Genomic DNA, 18,006 nt, shown 5'->3' on the forward strand with positions numbered 1-18,006 from the left:
CAGCGGCGCGCGGGAGACAGCCACATTTTGTCTGTGAGCGCTGGAGGAGCTGTCCACCAGCACGGTGCTGAAGTGTGTCCGACACAGCGCTGCACGGTATTTCAAGGTAATCAGACAGAGATGTGAGGTGCGGCACGCAGTGGGTAAATAGTGAATGTTTGCTCATTTAAAAGTCCTGCATGTGCCATACGGAATGCATGGCGAACATTTTTTGCGCCGTGGTTTTCTATAACGGGTGGATGTTTACGCTAACATGGAATGCGGGCATTAAACATGAGCCAACTGAGCTGTGAGGGCTGGTGCAGAGCAAAACAAAATGAATGCTGAAGCGAGTGCAAAATAACAAAACATCCAAGTCCACAATATGGAATACCTTTATGATGTTCCCCTTGGGCAGTGTCATCCCATAGCATGTAATTGATGCAACTACAAAACGAATTCGTTGGAATAAGCCTATTAGGAAAGAGTCCTCCCACTTAAAACAAACCGATACGCGCGCACACATGCACACACGCGCACACAATCGTTATGGGACTCTGTGACACTGTTTTCTTGTGGGTAACAGTAGCGACCTGCTCTGTTATGTTGATTTTTTTTTCTTCCATTCATAGAATCACAGCTGTATCAACCCAAAATGCAATATTTGGTCCACTTTGGCACTGGTGGCAAGGATGAATAAATGTCCCTGTCATGGGTGCTCTCTGCAGATTTTGAGTACACTTTACATTTAAATAGATTGTTTAAAGCCCATGTGATGCTAATATCTGTGATATGCATTCATTTTAACACTCATCATCGTAAATTACATCAATTGATCCAAAAGTCAGTAGTAAGTGACACATATGAGTTATGTCAGCAACATCAACAGCAGAAAGAAAGTGAACTGGGAGAGATAGAGAGAGAGAGAGAGACACACACAGAGAGAGAGAGAGACACACACACACACACACAGAGAGAGAGAGAGACACACACACACACACAGAGAGAAAGACACACACACACACACACAGAGAGAGAGAGAGAGTGAGAGAGAGAGAGAGAGAGAGAGAGAGAGAGAGAAAGAGAGAGAGAGAGAGAGGGAGAGAGCAATACAGTCCATTAAAATGACTGTTCATAATACATGATCATAGATGTAGTGGCTCATAGGGAGAAAAATTTTGAAGTTATTAAAGGTCGAAAGTCTGACTTTTCAAAAGTGGTGTAACTGCAACCTTTTTTGTTTTTTACTTTGTAGACCCCACAGTTGCAAAGGAAAAAACACATATTTTTAAGAATTTAAGGGAAGAAACAGGCAATCACAGTATTAGCAGCCATAGATGGAAACCCTCGGTATGACTTCAGAATATCCCCTTTAGTGAAATCTTTAGCTACATCCATGGCTAGTTTGCTCAGTGAGGCCCTAAATCAGGACTTATATAACACCATGAAGTCAATGTCTGAGGCAACTTAACTTAAGGGTCAGTGGCTCTGTGACGGACTGATAACATGTCCTGACTGCTTCACTAATTTCTTCCAAGTGCATGCTGGGATAGGCCTCAGCTCCCTTTGACCCTGAAGGGGATTAAAGTAAAGAAAATAAATGAATGAATGAGTGGGCTGTTTGAATAAGGAAAGTCATCATCCCCTTTAGGCTGTGCTTGTTGGCACACTGAGCCCCCACCCTTACAGTGATTTGTACAGACTTTGACAAGCCAAAAAATGTCTTTAGATTATAGGAAAGACCTCTGACTACTGTTGTTTTTATTATGTTAATTGAGAAAAAACACACTAGTAAAAACATCACCATTTGGGTTTCAGAAAGTCTGGAGAAAGTCTAGTTATAGGCCAGTAAAAACATTTTAATTTGGTATTTTACTGGTATCTGAAATATTTTACAGTACTAATAAACACAACCATAATCTCTCAATCTGTTTCTATTTCAGTATTTTAGTGTCTCACAAATTTAAAGGATGCACTGGTCAATGAACACACTGCCCTTGCCTCCATTTGTTGAGCTGGGTGTCCATTCCCTGTGTGGCCTTCTGTGGACTCTACTCCTACTCTTTCTGTGGCACTGTTATCGGATGGGCTCCGACCTGCCAATCCCAGGCCACGCGCACGCTGGAAAGCACAAGTCAGGCTCAAGGCGGTCCATGATATCCCGTGGTGGTAGCTGTGCTGGAAAAAAGTGTAGTGCACGATCAAAGCTGTCGAGAAGCGATCAAATTACTCCCTTTATTTCGATGGAAACAGAGGAGGATGAGGAGCAGGGACAGAGCTACCTCACTCCAGTGCTGAGTCATGCCTTGTTCCCAGCCCAGGCATCTGCAGAAGCCAAGAAACTGTATGCAGCACTACAAGAGTATGCCAAGCGCTACAGTTGGGTGGGCATGGGTCGCATTCATAAGGGCCTCCGTGAGCAGGTACAAGTTTATTCCATGCAGGCCATACTTGCTACTTGCAGTAAATCTTGTGAATCTGCTATTCAATCATTTATTAAAACAAATTCCATTTTGGTTAAAGGAGTGTTTTCACAGCATATATAACTGCAAAATCTAACACCTCATTTAGAACTACTTTGGTTAAAGGTTAAACGGCGAAAGGAAACATTGTCAAGAATGGATCATTGATTTTTCCATGTTCTCACTTTAGGTCAGACTGAATGATCACTCTGCTATACAGAAGCCTCATCTCTTCTTCTTGCCAGATGTCCCAAGCATCCCTTTCTTCCCACGAGATGCTCATCGACATGACATTGAGGTCCTGGAAGCCAACTACTCTGTAATCTTGGCCGAATTCAAGGTTGTATACCAGCGTGGCATCGACTCAAAACTAGGCTGGACCTATCTGGGACCAAAGGTACACAATAAAGTATTTCAGACAAACTGGGAGTCAAAGAACGGCACAAAAAACACTTCTCTATGAAAATCATTAAATGCAAGCTGGCATAATACTATCAGTGGAAACACAGTTACAGAGGTGACATACGTATTAACAAAATGCAGTAGCATTATGTGGTTGAGAAAGATGGCCATTTATCTCGTCAAAATAGATAAAAATCATTAATTTCTATAACAACATTTGTTTTGCACTTTAATTAAGCTTGTTTGTGACTTATGGAATGAGTTTCCCCCTCTGTCCCCCAACTGGTCAAGACAGATGGCCGTCCTCCAGAGAGCTGGGTCTGTTCGACGTTCCTTCCTGTTAAAGGGAAGGTTTTCATTGCCACTGTGTGCACAAGGTTGCTTGATAAATACTATATATAGATATTATTATTATTCTCATAGAAAGTGAGATTTGCTGCTGACTTGTTGGGTCTCTATAAATCATAAATGAGTCAGAGTGTGGTCTGGACCTACTCTATGTGTAAAGTTACCTAAGATAACTTTTGTTATGATTTGGCACTATAAATACAATTGAGTTGAATTTATGCAATAAAAGGAGAAATATTTTAGTTATATGCAATTGATTTATATTTTTCATACACATACAATAAGGATGCTTAAATCATCGTTAATTGAGCCAAATAGACAAAAACAAAATCTTAACAAAAGTATATTTGTTTAAAGTAAGCTTTTTTTATGATACGTATTGGCTCGATCCTATGTTAATGGCAGGTCATTGTCTCTTTCAGGGCCAGACAGTGTTTCCTTTGTACAGTGCAGGTGTCTCTGTGGCAAGAAACTGTCGCTCATGTCCCTGCACCTACCGGACACTTCTCTCGCTGCGTACATTCATAAGCAGCAACTCATTAGGATCTGCTGGCTTTTGGCTGTTGGGTCCCGGAGCTACGTTGGGTAGCTCCTATGGACCTACCAATACGCGTCTACGTTGTCATCTTGGTGAGTAAAAGAAATGCATTCATAAAGGTTTATCTGCTTTAACTGCATCTTTAAACAAATCTACCCATCGCTGACTCCAGTAAACTGCACCAAAAAAAGAAAAAGAAAAAAATGACCTGATAAAACACTTAACCATTGCATAATGTGATGCTTTATGGGGCAGGGTTGAGGGTGTTTTCCCCCTTAGCCCATTTTGTATTGTGATCCGTCTAGCTGTAATCCTCTCAATTTAAAACACAGACAGAGTTGGAGTGCATGGCCTTCTTAGCTAAGGCAAACCATAATGTTTGTTCCCAAAGCTTTAAAACAGACATCCCTTTTGCAGGTCTGCAGACTCCACCCCTGTGTGAGCTGGTGGTGGGAGGGGAGCCTCAGTGCTGGTCAGAGGGACACTGCCTCCTGGTTGATGACTCATTCCTCCACACTGTTTCTCACAAGGGTTGGTAAATCACGTACAACTAAAAATATGCTTCTTACATTTATTTTACTCAAATATTTACTTCTAATTGTATTCTCATTATTAAACTCACAATCAAAAATAAAAATGGAATATAGTACATGATCTTTGTGTAAAAACAAGCAGCTCTCTTTACTTTAAGGGATGGTTCAGATTTTTTGAAGGGGGGTTGTTGAGGTACTTCCATAGTCAGCGTATTACATATGACAGTCGGCATGTCACCCAGTTTGGAGAAGCAGGGAGGAGGAAAGAAATGTACAGCTGTGGATATGGGCATTTAAACAAGGCCCACTTAAAAAAATCAATGTGTACGTTATATTTAGAATGTTTTCACCACTTTCAACAGTGGTCAAGTTTTTGCTCCATTTCTTGAGTTGTTTCCAACGCTAAACGGAATTGTATTTGTGTCTATTTCTAAAGGGCCTCCAGATTCTGGACCCAGAGTCATTTTAAGTGTGGACCTCTGGCATCCAAATGTGGCTGCAGCAGAGAGACAAGCTTTGGACTTCATGTTCAGCCCTGACTTCTGAATTTGCACCTGCCAAAACCAATATACAACATGCAGGGATGCCTTACCTTAGCCCTGCTTGTTGTGGGTCATGCGTCTCATTCCAGTCAAATAATCACTGTGTGAATTTGCCCTAAGAATTACACAAGCCATTAGCCACACTTTCAAGTGGTGTTAGATGTATGGTCTACATTAGGAAGTGCCACAATATAGCATTATTATGGATGATGTTAGAAAACGCTAAATGCTAAACTATTTGACTGCAAACAACAGAATGAAAGCACAAAAACATCCAATCTGAGAAGAGCAGTCTGGTGTTAACAATTGTACATCTTATCTCAACATCATATAATATCCTATTGAATGCTATTTGCATGTGAAACCTGATTACTGGACTCTGTATTGAGCTGCTGATGCATGTGTATGAGCCCACGAGTCAGTCCGGGTTGCTTTATTTTGAAATTTAGGTAGTTAACCAAAGAACTGTGAAGACATGAGAATCATATGTAAATTTCTATTTATTTTTGTTTTACCAAATTAATTTCAAACTTATATTAACTTTATTGTGCTTATTATTCATCTTCTTATTAGCTCTACATATGCTTGTATATGTTTCTATCTATAAATATATAAATTTATTTTTCCTCTGTTTATTGTTATTATTGATGGTTCGCTTGTGATTTATGTTTTTTTGGAATCCAAATAAAAAATAAACAGCAAATAAATGAATGACTCAGTGCATAGATTAATATAATGATAATCTTGTATGTACACTTCTGTTAAATATGCATGGAACAGCGCTTTGAAGGGCTCTCTATATATGTAACTAACTTGTATGGGGGAACACATCATTTGTATTGAGTGCAAAGGCAAATGTAATTTATTCTCCAAGGAACTTGGCAGAAATGGCCAGTATTATTGTTTTTTGGGGAAAAGCAACAAGTCTTAGCCTGTAGTAAACATATATTTTGATTTAGACACACTAAAATACCATTTTGAAAACAAATTTTGGTTCATTGAGATCCTGAAGCTTTTTTTGTGTTACTTTTTTCACTCAATAGATGAGAATTAGAGTAGTGATTTTGTCTTATCTGCCATCTGTTCATCTGAGGCGCCCATGATGAGGATTACAGAGACTGACCTAATCCAGCCCACAGAGACAGAGATTATTCCTGAGATTGTTATTTTTATGTAGTTGTATGTATGTTTCATGATGTGTGATTCCTTTCAACTGGAAATGTATTCTATGAGCTGAGTGGGATTGAATGTGAAGCTAAACGTCATTGTATACTGTCAAAGGTTAGTATTAGACAGTCTCAAATTTGTTAATCAATCACAGCATCATCACAGTTTATACAACGTGCTGCATTGTTTATAAACCAGTGATTGCATATGCCAATCTTGACCATGATGTTGTTTTATTCGTGCATTAGTATTAGTCACTGCATAGGTTCATGAAGCAATATTATTTTGTGTTTATGACCAGCACATTTCTTAGAGGACAATATATAGATTTTTTCACACTCACCAATTTGCATGCTGGCCTTTTGTTATGCAACAGCATTAGCAACCTAAGAGGGATTATGTTCAGTGAAAAATGCCAAATGAACAAAGTGGTTGAAAAATAAATCTGTTATTATTATTGTAGTTGGCAATCTGCCATTCAGAGATAATATTAGTCATACTTGTTGAAATGTGAATTTATCCGCTTGATATATTCAGATTTAGTCAAGTAAGGTCTCATGTAAGGCCTGGACTTCAACACTATGCACATCCCACAAAAGGACAGATCAATACTCTATTCAGTCTCACAAGACACAAGTCGATTCAGAAGGTTTATTGTGGAATGTTCTTTGCGGACACAACTGTCCTACAAAAAAATAAAAATTCACACATGCACTTAATAAGCATGTTTTTTTCAAAATGCTGGCTTGCTTAACCTGTTAATACATCAATATTTATTTGTTGATTTATATTTTGTGTTTATAATCTGAATCTGCAAAGTAACAGATAAATGTAGTGGAGTAAAAGTACTATATTGGCTTCCAAAATGTAGAGGAGTAGAAGTGCATAATTACTAGAGTAAAGTAAAGTAAAGTAAAGTAAAGTAAAGTAAAGTAAAGTAAAGTAAAGTAAAGTAAAGCAGAAGTACCTCAAAATTGCGGTACAGAACTTCAGTAAAGATACTTAGTTACATTCGTTACACCACTGATACCATTGCTAAAGACACTTCAAGCAGATGGACTGCCTTTACAGTAGTGAGACAGAAGTATGGGAGGCGAAGTGGAGGACGCCCTGCTGAGATCATGTGGTGTCTTTCTGTGGACGGACAAATGGTTTTTGTGCCCGTGTGGAAGCTGCAGTTACGCTAAAGGCAGGGTCAACCATTACTTTTGGAAGGTCAGTGCTAAACATTCTCAGCTGATTAATAACGTCCTCTGGATCTGATTCAAATGGCTGCAGACACCCTACGGCAGGCGAGGAGCTGCATTAAGGAGGAGCTGTTGTCATCATCCCCAGCCAATAAACCCTGGGAAAAATACCAATTTATATCTACTTCAAGGTGTCATGAAATACTATGGGCTACTCCTCCATGTTATGTTTCCTCCCAATGTGAATAACAGTGGGTGGGTGGGTGGGTGGGCCTATGCTATCTATAAAGAAAAGCTGAAGATGACAGCAGCAGACTATTCATGAGAGGTCGATGCTCAGCCTGCAACCGTACCCTTGTTTTTCTACTGGTTTCTGTTGACTACCGCTATGTTCATGTAACATTTGCTGTATTTACAAGTTTCAGATTTAATAGTGTTCACGCCAACAGCTATGACTGAGACGTGAACACATACACTAATATCAGTCACGTCATCTTTGAATAGCACAGACTGTTTACACTATTTGATTTATTCTTAGTTCTCCAAGGCCAGCCCACGGCATCTCTTGCTCTCTGTACTCTGCTTCTGCCCACATGCTTGGCTTAACATCACAGACACCTATAATTCAACACATTTATTGGTTCTTACTTTTTTAACATCTGAAAATGACGTGTGCACGCTGGGGGATTCAAATTAGATGACAACAGTATTCTTAAATTTGCTGAACTGAAATATCCAAAAAACGTGAGGGCGGTTGTTTAAGCTACCATTCAGATTTGAACCATTTTGTATCTGTAGATTTGAACAAAAAGAATAAAATGTCTCTGCTCACTCAAATAATGAGCTCCACATGACTATGAGGTGAATTCCACTTAAATAGCAGGGACATAAAATAACATTATTTATAAGAAGTAGGCTATCAGCAAAAAATGAAATAAAAATCCTTCCTCTCCATTCCCAACCATCCACTCATTCTGTTGTCCTCATTTCTGCGACATCATTTTCACAAACTCTGAAAAGAGAAAAGACAAGGTACTGATGATTATTTAGTAGGTTTGGAGCAAACTGAGAACAACTGGCTAGTACTCCACATTGTCACAAAACCAGAATTTTAATCTTAAATACAATACTAGGATGAAAAAAATATATACTCGATTTCCCTTTTTAAAACAGCGACAAAGACACAGATAGTAGGGTTTGTTCTTTTTTTCTTTCCTGCCTCCAGTCACGCGGTAGGTTCCCGACTGGAGAAAATGTTGTAACCACCACAGGTTGCGGACCAGTTTTTTTTTCCCCCTGTTTTTTCATCTATGCAGCCTTGGGCTGAACATCTGATTATAGATCTTTTTTAAATAATTTTTTTTTTCTAGCTTTGGCACTTTTGATACAATCAAATGTATAAATAGTGGATATATCCTTTTAAGCACATGGTATCGAAATGGCTGCATGTGTGAACAACAATCAAATGAACTGTGCCTCAACCGATTATTTTAACAGTAGATTTATTTTCAAGGCAGACATTTTAACTTTTTGAAGGTACAAATTCATGTTGATTAATTCATGTAATTCAACTTCTGTGTCTCATAGAATCACTCAACTAACTCAACATTTAGACAGCAGAGGTTAATGTAAGGCTGATAAAAAGACTAAATTAGTTTGTGTGTGTGTGTGTGTGTGTGTGTGTGTGTACACACTTGTCTCTCACCCTCAAAGTCAACTGTTCCATCCCCATTGTTGTCAGCTTCTCTGACCACTGCATCAATTTCATTTTTACTGGTATGTTCTCCTAGTAACTTTATCATGGCACGTCTGAGCTCCTCAGATGTGATTGAACCATCACCATCTATATCAAACTGAAGGGGAGGTGGAAGAAGAAATCAAAACATTGCAAAGATTTAGGCCATTTTGGTCTCATATTGCAATCTTAAAATACTGTTTTGCCAGATTTCAGTATGTTCATTTAATATCCACCATGGGGTGCCAAAGACCAGAAAGAGAGAATAGGTATGAGCTCACCTCTCGAAATGCTTCTTTTAGCTCCTTCAACCCAATCATTCCTGCAGTTTCAGCCAGGAGCTTGGGGGTCATTAGTTCCACAAAATCGTCAAAGTCTACCCGTCCCCCCACTGTGAAAGAGACAAACGATTTAACTAATATAACTTTAAGCAGGCAGTAGTCAGTGAACACAGCTTAAGCAAAGTTTGAGTGCTAAAACACCAATTTGAGTTGCCCAAATATGACTGTATGTGTCTGTCTGGCTCTTAGCTTGTTGTGAGAGAGATTTATCTTTCGCAATAAATGATGCTCTGTCAAACATCATATTCTACTTTGCTTCAACAGTTATGTCATTAGTTGGGGAAAACAATTTTGATTCCACATACAAGCGCACATATGCCATGTCCTCTTGCTTTAAATGACTGACTTCATTCAAAATCTCAGTGGAGTGAAGTTATAGTATAACTATGTTACCTGTGCTGTGTGAAATACGATGGCACACTTTATATATAGAACAGGATTGTTCCTACCCACACTTGGGCTGGCTACTTTCCCTAAAAACAATTTTTATTTTCTTTAAATTACACTGTTACGCTTCACTTCGTCACAGGAGTAGCGGCTTAAGTGAACTGAATTTATAGAAACATTCAAATATGCTCTGTGTCTCAGGAGACCATTGTGAAGTAGAGGGTGAAAGACAGATTTCCCGAAACTATATTGTGAAACATGTTCTTGCTAAACAAAAAAAGAAAAAAGATTAACATGTTCAAGTTTTTAAACCCACAGCACAGAGGAATTGAAAATTCTCCAAAACAAGGCATCCAAAAATGATTTTGTTACATTTGTCTTCATAATGCATTAACAAAGGGAGATTTTTAAAACAATGAATTATACAGTATATTGTCAGTTCATCAGCCCAACATGACTGCATTAACAGAACTTTTTACTCAATAAATTAGAGAACATTACTCACAATTCATGTTGATGTTCTGACTCAGTTCTATGAGCTCCATCTCAGTCGGCATGTAACCCATGGTCCTCATCAGGTTCCCCAAGTCCTTACAGCTTATGAAACCATCCTTGTCTTTATCAAACTCTACAAAAGCTTCACGTAATTCTAGAGAGCGTACAGACAAACCATTGAGATGGTGTGACCAAAATTGTGGTGAAAAATATTATACAGCACTGTCACAAATATATCTGAAAGCATGAAAATATCAGTTACCGTCAATCTCATCGTGTGTAAGAGCTCTTGTCTGCAAAATAATAATGGCATAAATGAAAATATGACATGGTGTAAGTATGATTTATATACAATGTATAGCTATTGTTATACATTTTGTGAAAGCAATGGCCTCCCATGAGTTACATGCATATACACTGGAGATCAAAATTGAAGTACAAATTAGAAATATTTGATTTATTCTGAAATACTGTTATTTTTGTATTATATTTTATATTCTTTTTTTTTTTAAATAACCAAAGCACTTCATCAAAAACCTTTATTTTGTGAAAAAAAAACAGTGAGCAAAATTAGAGAACAGTAACTATTGTGTCAGAAGAGAAGATTTAAACACTGATGTCTTCAGGCTAGAGGATTCAAAAATGAACAGGAAGTGTAGAGGCCACAGCTTTGAATATCTTCAGCACATCTGCGCCCACAGGACATTACTAGTTTCTCACACTGCTCTGGTTTCATATGCGTCCATTCTTCTTACAGTCTCTTCTATAGTTCAGTAAATATAGTTGGTTTCTTAGACATAACTTTGTCTCCATGGATTTTCCAGAGATTCTCTATGGGGTTTAGATCTGGACTCTGGGCCGGCCCTTTCATTGTTTCAATAGCTTCAAGGAACTGCTTAACCTGTTTTGCAGTGTGACAGGGGCCATTGTCTTGCATGAAAATTGCGGCTGACTGCGAGACATTTGCAGGGAATGTATTGCATGTTGCCGAAGGAGGTTCACACAAACATTTGCATTCACTCAGCCATGTAGCTGTACAAGAGGCCCAACTCCTGCTGCAGAATACATCCCCAAAACCATGACCTTTCCTCCTCCAAATTTAACTGACTTCTTCACACACTTTGGGTTCAGTCTTTCCCCGTCCTACACTGAACATAATGTTTCCCATCAGACACAAATAAATTAAACGTCCTCTCATCAGTGAAGTCACTCTGGACCAGTTCTCCTCTGTCCACACAACATGCTCCTCAGCAAAGGCAAGTCTTGCCTTTTTATTCTTTCTGCTGATGAGAGGTTTGGTCACTGCAGAGTGGGCTTTCAGTCCAAAAAGTCTTAAATGACGAGACACTGTGTGCAGAGATAGATCGTTGCCCTGTCCAGCACTGAAGTGGCGAGCAACTCCAACAATTAAGTAAGTACCAAGTGCCAGATGAAAACCAATAACTGGAAGGTAGCTGTCTAATTTTGCTCACTGTTTTTTTTCACAAAATAAAGGTTTATGTTGAAGTGCCTTGATTATTTAAAGAAACATACTAGGACAACAGTGGTATATTGTATAACACACACACACACACACACACACACACACACACACACACACACACACACACACACACACACACACACACACACACACACACACACACATATAAAATATATTTCAGATTAAAAATAAAGTCGCTGTGAAATAAGAAGTTATGTGCTCTACGTCAATGAGAGTTTTACATGTATATGCAATCAGTTGAACTGCCCATTTATTGCAGTCTAAATATTAATGCATTAGATTGTTTTGAAGACAGGAGCTAGTTTAAAAAGGGAAATAACTGTCTAATATTATATGTTGGGAGTTTAACATGATTTCTTTCTCACCAGTTTTATTAAACCACACACTCAAATTAATATTGCACAACAGATGTCAGAGCTATTTTTTTTTGTTCAAGAGTAATGCACTTAATTGCACCTCTTTTTTTAGGATTACAAATTCTTGCCTCAAAGTTCTCTGATGTACCATCTCTGATGTATCATCGCCATCCACAATGGATTCATAATTTTTTTTGTGTCCCTGCAGTGTTGTTTTGCACGTGTCATGAATATAATTTTCAGTGCCTAATAAGTTACTTACATACTTTTATACTGATGCCTGCCAAAGGAGGATTATACTTTAATATTGAAAAATAGTGAAAAGCAAAGAACAATTCTGAATATCTGAGTAGCTTTTTACTTTTGCATCCACGTTTTAGATACACAATTATAAATGAAATCATATGTATGTATTTATATATACATATATATATATATATATATATATATATATATATATAAATCAAACTTCTGCTTCTGAATGTGTATTTCTGTACACTCTGTGAACACCTGATTCAAATGTTATCAGATGATTGAATATGCATTTTCATCTATTATATTTGTAAGCTGGATCACTGCTTACACACGTGCTGTGAATACGGGTCAACAATAATGTCCGGGCACATTTCTGTTTGTGTGAGTCTAACATCTGTAAACATGTCATTTGTTAAATCGTCACTGAAAACCTTTTATATCCAAACATTTAAAAAAAAAATCTTACAGTATCTGATCGATCAACTATGTTTTAATTTTCAGATTACAACAAATGCAATTACTGGTAAAACTACAATGTATGTAAGTGAGGAGTACAGAATGCAGCATGTATAAATATGTTTTAATTTTTATATAAAATATTAAGATTTTGAGCATCCACCTAATGCACCAGCTAAAAAAATTGCCCTCCCTCCTCTACTCTACTATAGGAATATTTTTTGATGCTTCTTACAAACAATATTTGTTTCATGAATGATCAACAGATGATGATAAGATGTATCTTCCTGGCAAACCAATGAAAAAGATGATAATGATATATAGATGTAATTAATTATTTTGACATTAAGAAAACTGTCGAGTTAAAGTAAAAAGATGAAATCAAAAACTGTGCTGTAGCTATAAAAACATGCTTTCTTACCTGTCTCCTAGTTCCTCCCCTGAGAAAGATGCAGGCTTGTTTAATACTCATGATGACAGCCTTAGTCAAGATCCTGGGCTACTTTTGCTAAATTTACTAAATCTTTGTTAAAAAATAATGTTATTCAGTTTCCTTTTTTTCTGTGCCAGCATGTGTCTGTAAACAGTGATAAGCAGTGATCTGCCGGAGAGTAGGGATGAGGTCTCATATGGATTATCTCTGCAGCTTTGGTCTTTGGTCTAGAAAAGAAAGATTAATGGTGTACAGATACAGAATTCCATATACAAAGTCAAACATTACTGTTATTTTAAAAGCCCCCCCCCCAAAAGAATAAATGCATCTAAATGTCATAAACAAAAATGTTTGTAATTCCACACTGTTTCATGATCCAAATATGTATCTAGCCTCGTCTTTGGATTTCAATCCCTATTCATTAGGGGAAAAGGAAACATGTATAATATACTGTATATCATCAAGTGTTTGCCTATTGTTTGCAGTTGACTCCTTCAACACTTTGGTAGTTAAGTAAATCACTGTCTGGATCAAGCTTTCCATTATCACTTAATGAAACCAAGCAGAACAGAACAGATGGGAAATTGCAGAGGGGGGAAATCTAGTATTATAATGATTGTGAATCATATGCCACTGAATACATGCAGTCATTTTTTTTTAATTCTTCTGAAATGTAATATTAATCTAAATATATATTCTTATTATGATGTTTAAAAATCTCAGCATGCAAGTTATGTGATTATCAATTAAGGTTAAACGCCTTGCAGCATTTAGGATTATTGTTCTCTGAATTTCCATATGAAAATTAGACTCTCAGCCTCTTACATAACCATTTATGCATTGGTAAAAAAAAAAAAGGTTCTGTGCAATTAAAGTACACTTTCTTAATCTACACGCAATGATCACATTAAGAGCTGAATTCTTTGTTCATTGCATGAGAAGCACATGAATGACACAGCGACACATGGCATTATCTGACATCATGAGCGGGGTGCCAGATAATGCCATGAAATCACTTTTTATATCTTTTTACATAACTGCATTGATCCTGTTCATACATACACTGCGTGCAGACAGATTGGATTTCTCTTGCTATGTAAGTTACAGACATCTTTTGTAAAACAAGTGTTCATGAAAGTGGCATCTTATGTTCTGGCCTCATCCTTATCCGTGGACTATTCAAAAAGTGCTGAATGGCTTTGTCCATTTAAAGGGGGCATATTATTAAAAACTCACTCTTCCAGTGCTTGTTCACATACACATGAGAATCTGGAGTGCATACTAACCAAACAAAACTGTGAAAAGCATGCATATATCTTGAGTTTGTCAAACATTATATAATTTTTTTATTCTCGTGAATCATAAGCGCTTCAAAGGATTGTAGCAAATCAATCTGTTTGTTAGTGGTGCTTTAAAAGAATGCCCATAGACAGTATTGTAACAATATCGGAGCCAAATAATGTATTGGCCCCTCCCTCACCTTATCCAGATGCAAATCTAGAGTTTTCAGAGGGTATACTTCTCTCCTCCCACCAACTTCTTGGTTAGTGCGTATCTTCATTCCCAAGATGATGGACAAACTGTCTGTTCTGCTGACAGCGCTCTGTCTACCCTGTATGTTACTTAATGCTGCAATACAAATGCATATTGTCATTCATTCGGTCTCATGTTCTCATATCTTTTTACTTGTGTTTTTTTGGCAGGTTTGAATGGCCAGGCTCTGGAGTCCATTCCCTCTACAACAGTGTTGAAAAAGCCTGAGGAAGCCCTCAGTCTCTCCTGTAGGGGAACTGGATTTGATTTCACTCAGTATGGAATGCACTGGATCAGACAACCTGCAGGAAAAACACTGGAATGGATGGGGCTTATTTACTATGATGCCAGTAAAACATATTATGCCAGCAGTGTGCAAGGACGTATAGGAATCACCAGAGATAATAGCAACAGCATGGTGTATCTGAGACTGTCCAACTTAAAGCCAGAGGACTCTGCTGTGTATTACTGTGCCAGAGACACACTGGTTAAAGGAAGCAGAGAGGCTTTACAAAAACATTAAACTGCTTATTTTTACAATCACCAAGAGGGGGCGACAAAAATATATTAAATGTAAAATATTATGATAAAGAAGTCTGGAATCATACAAAGAGAAAAAAAACACAACGTGAAAGCAGCAGCTGGTCTGTAACTTCCTCTTTTTATGGTTTCTACCAACGTATTTTTCTACAAAAAATTACTGGTTAATAATATCCCCATCTGTAATTGTTATGTTTAAAATTTAAAAAGAAGAAAATGTTTTAGCTAAATAATGATTAAAAGGACCCAAATTAACACATGATGAATGAAAAACAGGTGTTAAGGACATAACTGATTGTATGAATAATACATATATATATACAGTATATATATATATATATATATATATATATATATATATATATATATATATTATATTAAATGTGGATTTATAGCCTACTTGTTTTCCACAGGTTTGAGGATATACTGTATATATACTATATATATGGTCTAATATTATATGTTGGAAGTCTTCTTATTATGTTAAAGGCTTTAAGATAATGTTTTAAATAATTTATATAAAGTCAGCTATAAAGACTTGATATCATGCTGTCAGTTGCAGCTGAAGAAGAGAAGCTCTCATCACATCAGCTTCAACATCAACCATGTTCTCTGTAGCGCTGATACTTTTTTGGCAGTTTTCCAAGCCTTTTAATTATAAAGGACAGACAGGAAATGGGGTGAGAGAGAGGGCAGATGACATGCAGCAAAGGTCCGCAGGTTGGACTTAAACCAGCGGCTGATGCCTCAAGGACATTCAGCCTCTTTACAAGGGGCGACTGCTTTAACCACACATCCACAGGCCGCCCCATAATGAAATAAATTTGGCTGAATTGTCTTCAGAACTTAAATTTCTACGCTTCATTTCAATTGTTTCAAAATACATTTAGGGTCCAATAATTTTGAAACACTGAATATGTGATGGATTTTTTTCTGATCTTATTATTGTGACAAAAACGATCAAAGTTTTACTGAAATAATGACTTTAGGAAACACAAGATGTTGATGATAATATTAATGACTTTATCTATAGTAATAGCAATATGACGCTATTTATAGATTGCATAGGTTAAATATGTAACCAAAAAAAAAATTAAGATATGGTGATATGATTCTTTAAAAACACAAACAAACAAACACAACACAACACGAGTAGTTAGGAGAAAGCCATGACATGAAAATAAGGAGACTGAACAGAAAACACTGTTTATTCAAAAAGGAGGAGTCAATGCAAAACTCTGATGTCTTCCACCTCTACTTATCTGACTGCAGAGAGGAGGACAGAGAACAGTGGACACACAGTTTAACATGATGGACTATAGGACAGGACTGCTGCTTTTAACTGTCTGCTGGGCAGGTGGAGATTTTCTCTGATCTCAAGTTAAAGTCAAATGTAACAACTTAACTTTAAGAAACTAATTATTTTCCCTGTTTTTGCAGGTGTTGATGGTCAGACTCTGACAGAATCTGAACCAGCAGTTAAAAAACCTGGAGAATCTCACAAATTGACCTGTACAACATCTGGATTTTCACTCAGCAGCTACTGGATGCACTGGATCAGACAGGCTCCTGGAAAAGGACTGGAGTGGATCGCTGCTGATACTGGCAGTGGCAGCAGCAAATACTACTCTCAGTCAGTCCAAGGACGGTTCACTGTCTCCAGAGACAACAGCAGAGAGCAGCTGTATCTGCAGATGAACAGTCTGAAGACTGAAGATTCTGCTGTTTATTATTGTGCTCGAGACTCACAGTGACTGGAGTCGGTTGAGCAGCTGTACAAAATCTATAGTGCTCATTTTTCACTGTGGTAGAGCCCAAGTATTATTTTTCATACTATTTATATCTTACATTTTATTAATTAGTGTTTTAGGTAGAACGTTACAGTTTGACATAGTTCTTTATTTCACATTTCCCACACAGGTGATAATCCCACTGGGAACATATTTGTTCTCTTCGACTCTCTACTGCTTAACTCCTTGTGTACATGGACTGTTCTTTTGGGTAGCTCTGTTTGTCTGCAGAGCAAGCCCCAAAATACTGTTGTCCTTTCATTATTAAAAGTCCTCTCAGAAAGATGATTTTGATCCTGAAAACCTGTTCTGGACAAGGCACCATCCATTACAAATAACACACACAGGACAAGTGTCTTCACTCCAAAGCTAGTAGGTGGCTAACAATACCCCACGGTCTGGTGGGCACAGAGGGGTTTGAGCTCAAATTTGTTCAGAATAAAATAATCCACATCGTTCACGGTGACGTCAGCTACTCTCTTCTCCTTCAAAAATTATTAATGTCTGCTAACTAATAGCAAATGAAAACAACAGTATTTGGTAAATAGCTAGTGAATTTGCTGCAGGGAAATAGGCAATCAGCCCCACATGGCATCAACTTTATGTAATTCACTTTCATTGCCAAAGGCTTTGGGCATGTGCCGTTTTGTTTTTCCACACTCGAGGCCCTCGTCATTTCATGCATAGGGCTACCTTCACATAGTGACCATTGAAGTGCAATAAAAACACCTCTATAAAATTATTATATCCAGCTGCTGATCTTCAAATCGTAGAACAATGATCAATAACTGCAACACCCAATGATTTTCTGTCATGCATTAATCCAGAATTATATGAATTTCTAAACTACACTATTCCACTAAAACTACACTTTTTTGCCCAACTTTCCAATTTAAATATTTGCAAACACTGAAATTATTACTTGTTTAATTAAAATCAGCAAAACACCAGCAGACAATCTGGGAAAGCCTAGATTTAAAACATTAATAATAATAATATTTAAAGTTCTGTTCTTTCTTGTCA

The 18,006-nt window shown here is 37.5% G+C and overlaps 2 protein-coding genes across 2 annotated transcripts; one reads left to right on the top strand and one right to left on the bottom strand.

Annotated features, from left to right (window-relative positions):
* Nucleotides 1-78: 78 nt before the first annotated feature.
* On the top strand, nucleotides 79-4,808 carry asphd1 (aspartate beta-hydroxylase domain containing 1; the record flags this gene model as incomplete). The annotated part of the gene is made up of 6 exons (XM_083931230.1): nucleotides 79-106; nucleotides 1,923-2,402; nucleotides 2,632-2,838; nucleotides 3,614-3,821; nucleotides 4,147-4,260; nucleotides 4,699-4,808. The coding sequence occupies exons 2-6, from the start codon at nucleotides 1,950-1,952 to the stop codon at nucleotides 4,806-4,808; spliced, it is 1,092 nt and encodes a 363-aa protein (XP_083787356.1). The 5' UTR covers nucleotides 79-106; nucleotides 1,923-1,949.
* Nucleotides 4,809-8,141: 3,333 nt separating this feature from the next.
* Nucleotides 8,142-13,159, bottom strand: cabp5b (calcium binding protein 5b; the record flags this gene model as incomplete). Its single annotated transcript, XM_083931609.1, has 6 exons — nucleotides 8,142-8,170; nucleotides 8,864-9,011; nucleotides 9,175-9,284; nucleotides 10,127-10,270; nucleotides 10,379-10,409; nucleotides 13,109-13,159. 6 exons carry the CDS (start codon nucleotides 13,157-13,159, stop codon nucleotides 8,142-8,144), a joined length of 513 nt encoding a protein of 170 aa, XP_083787735.1.
* Nucleotides 13,160-18,006: the final 4,847 nt, after the last annotated feature.

This window comes from Echiichthys vipera, assembly GCF_963691815.1.
Source record: "Echiichthys vipera genome assembly, chromosome: 17".
In the NCBI taxonomy this organism is placed as follows: Eukaryota; Metazoa; Chordata; class Actinopteri; order Perciformes; family Trachinidae; genus Echiichthys; species Echiichthys vipera.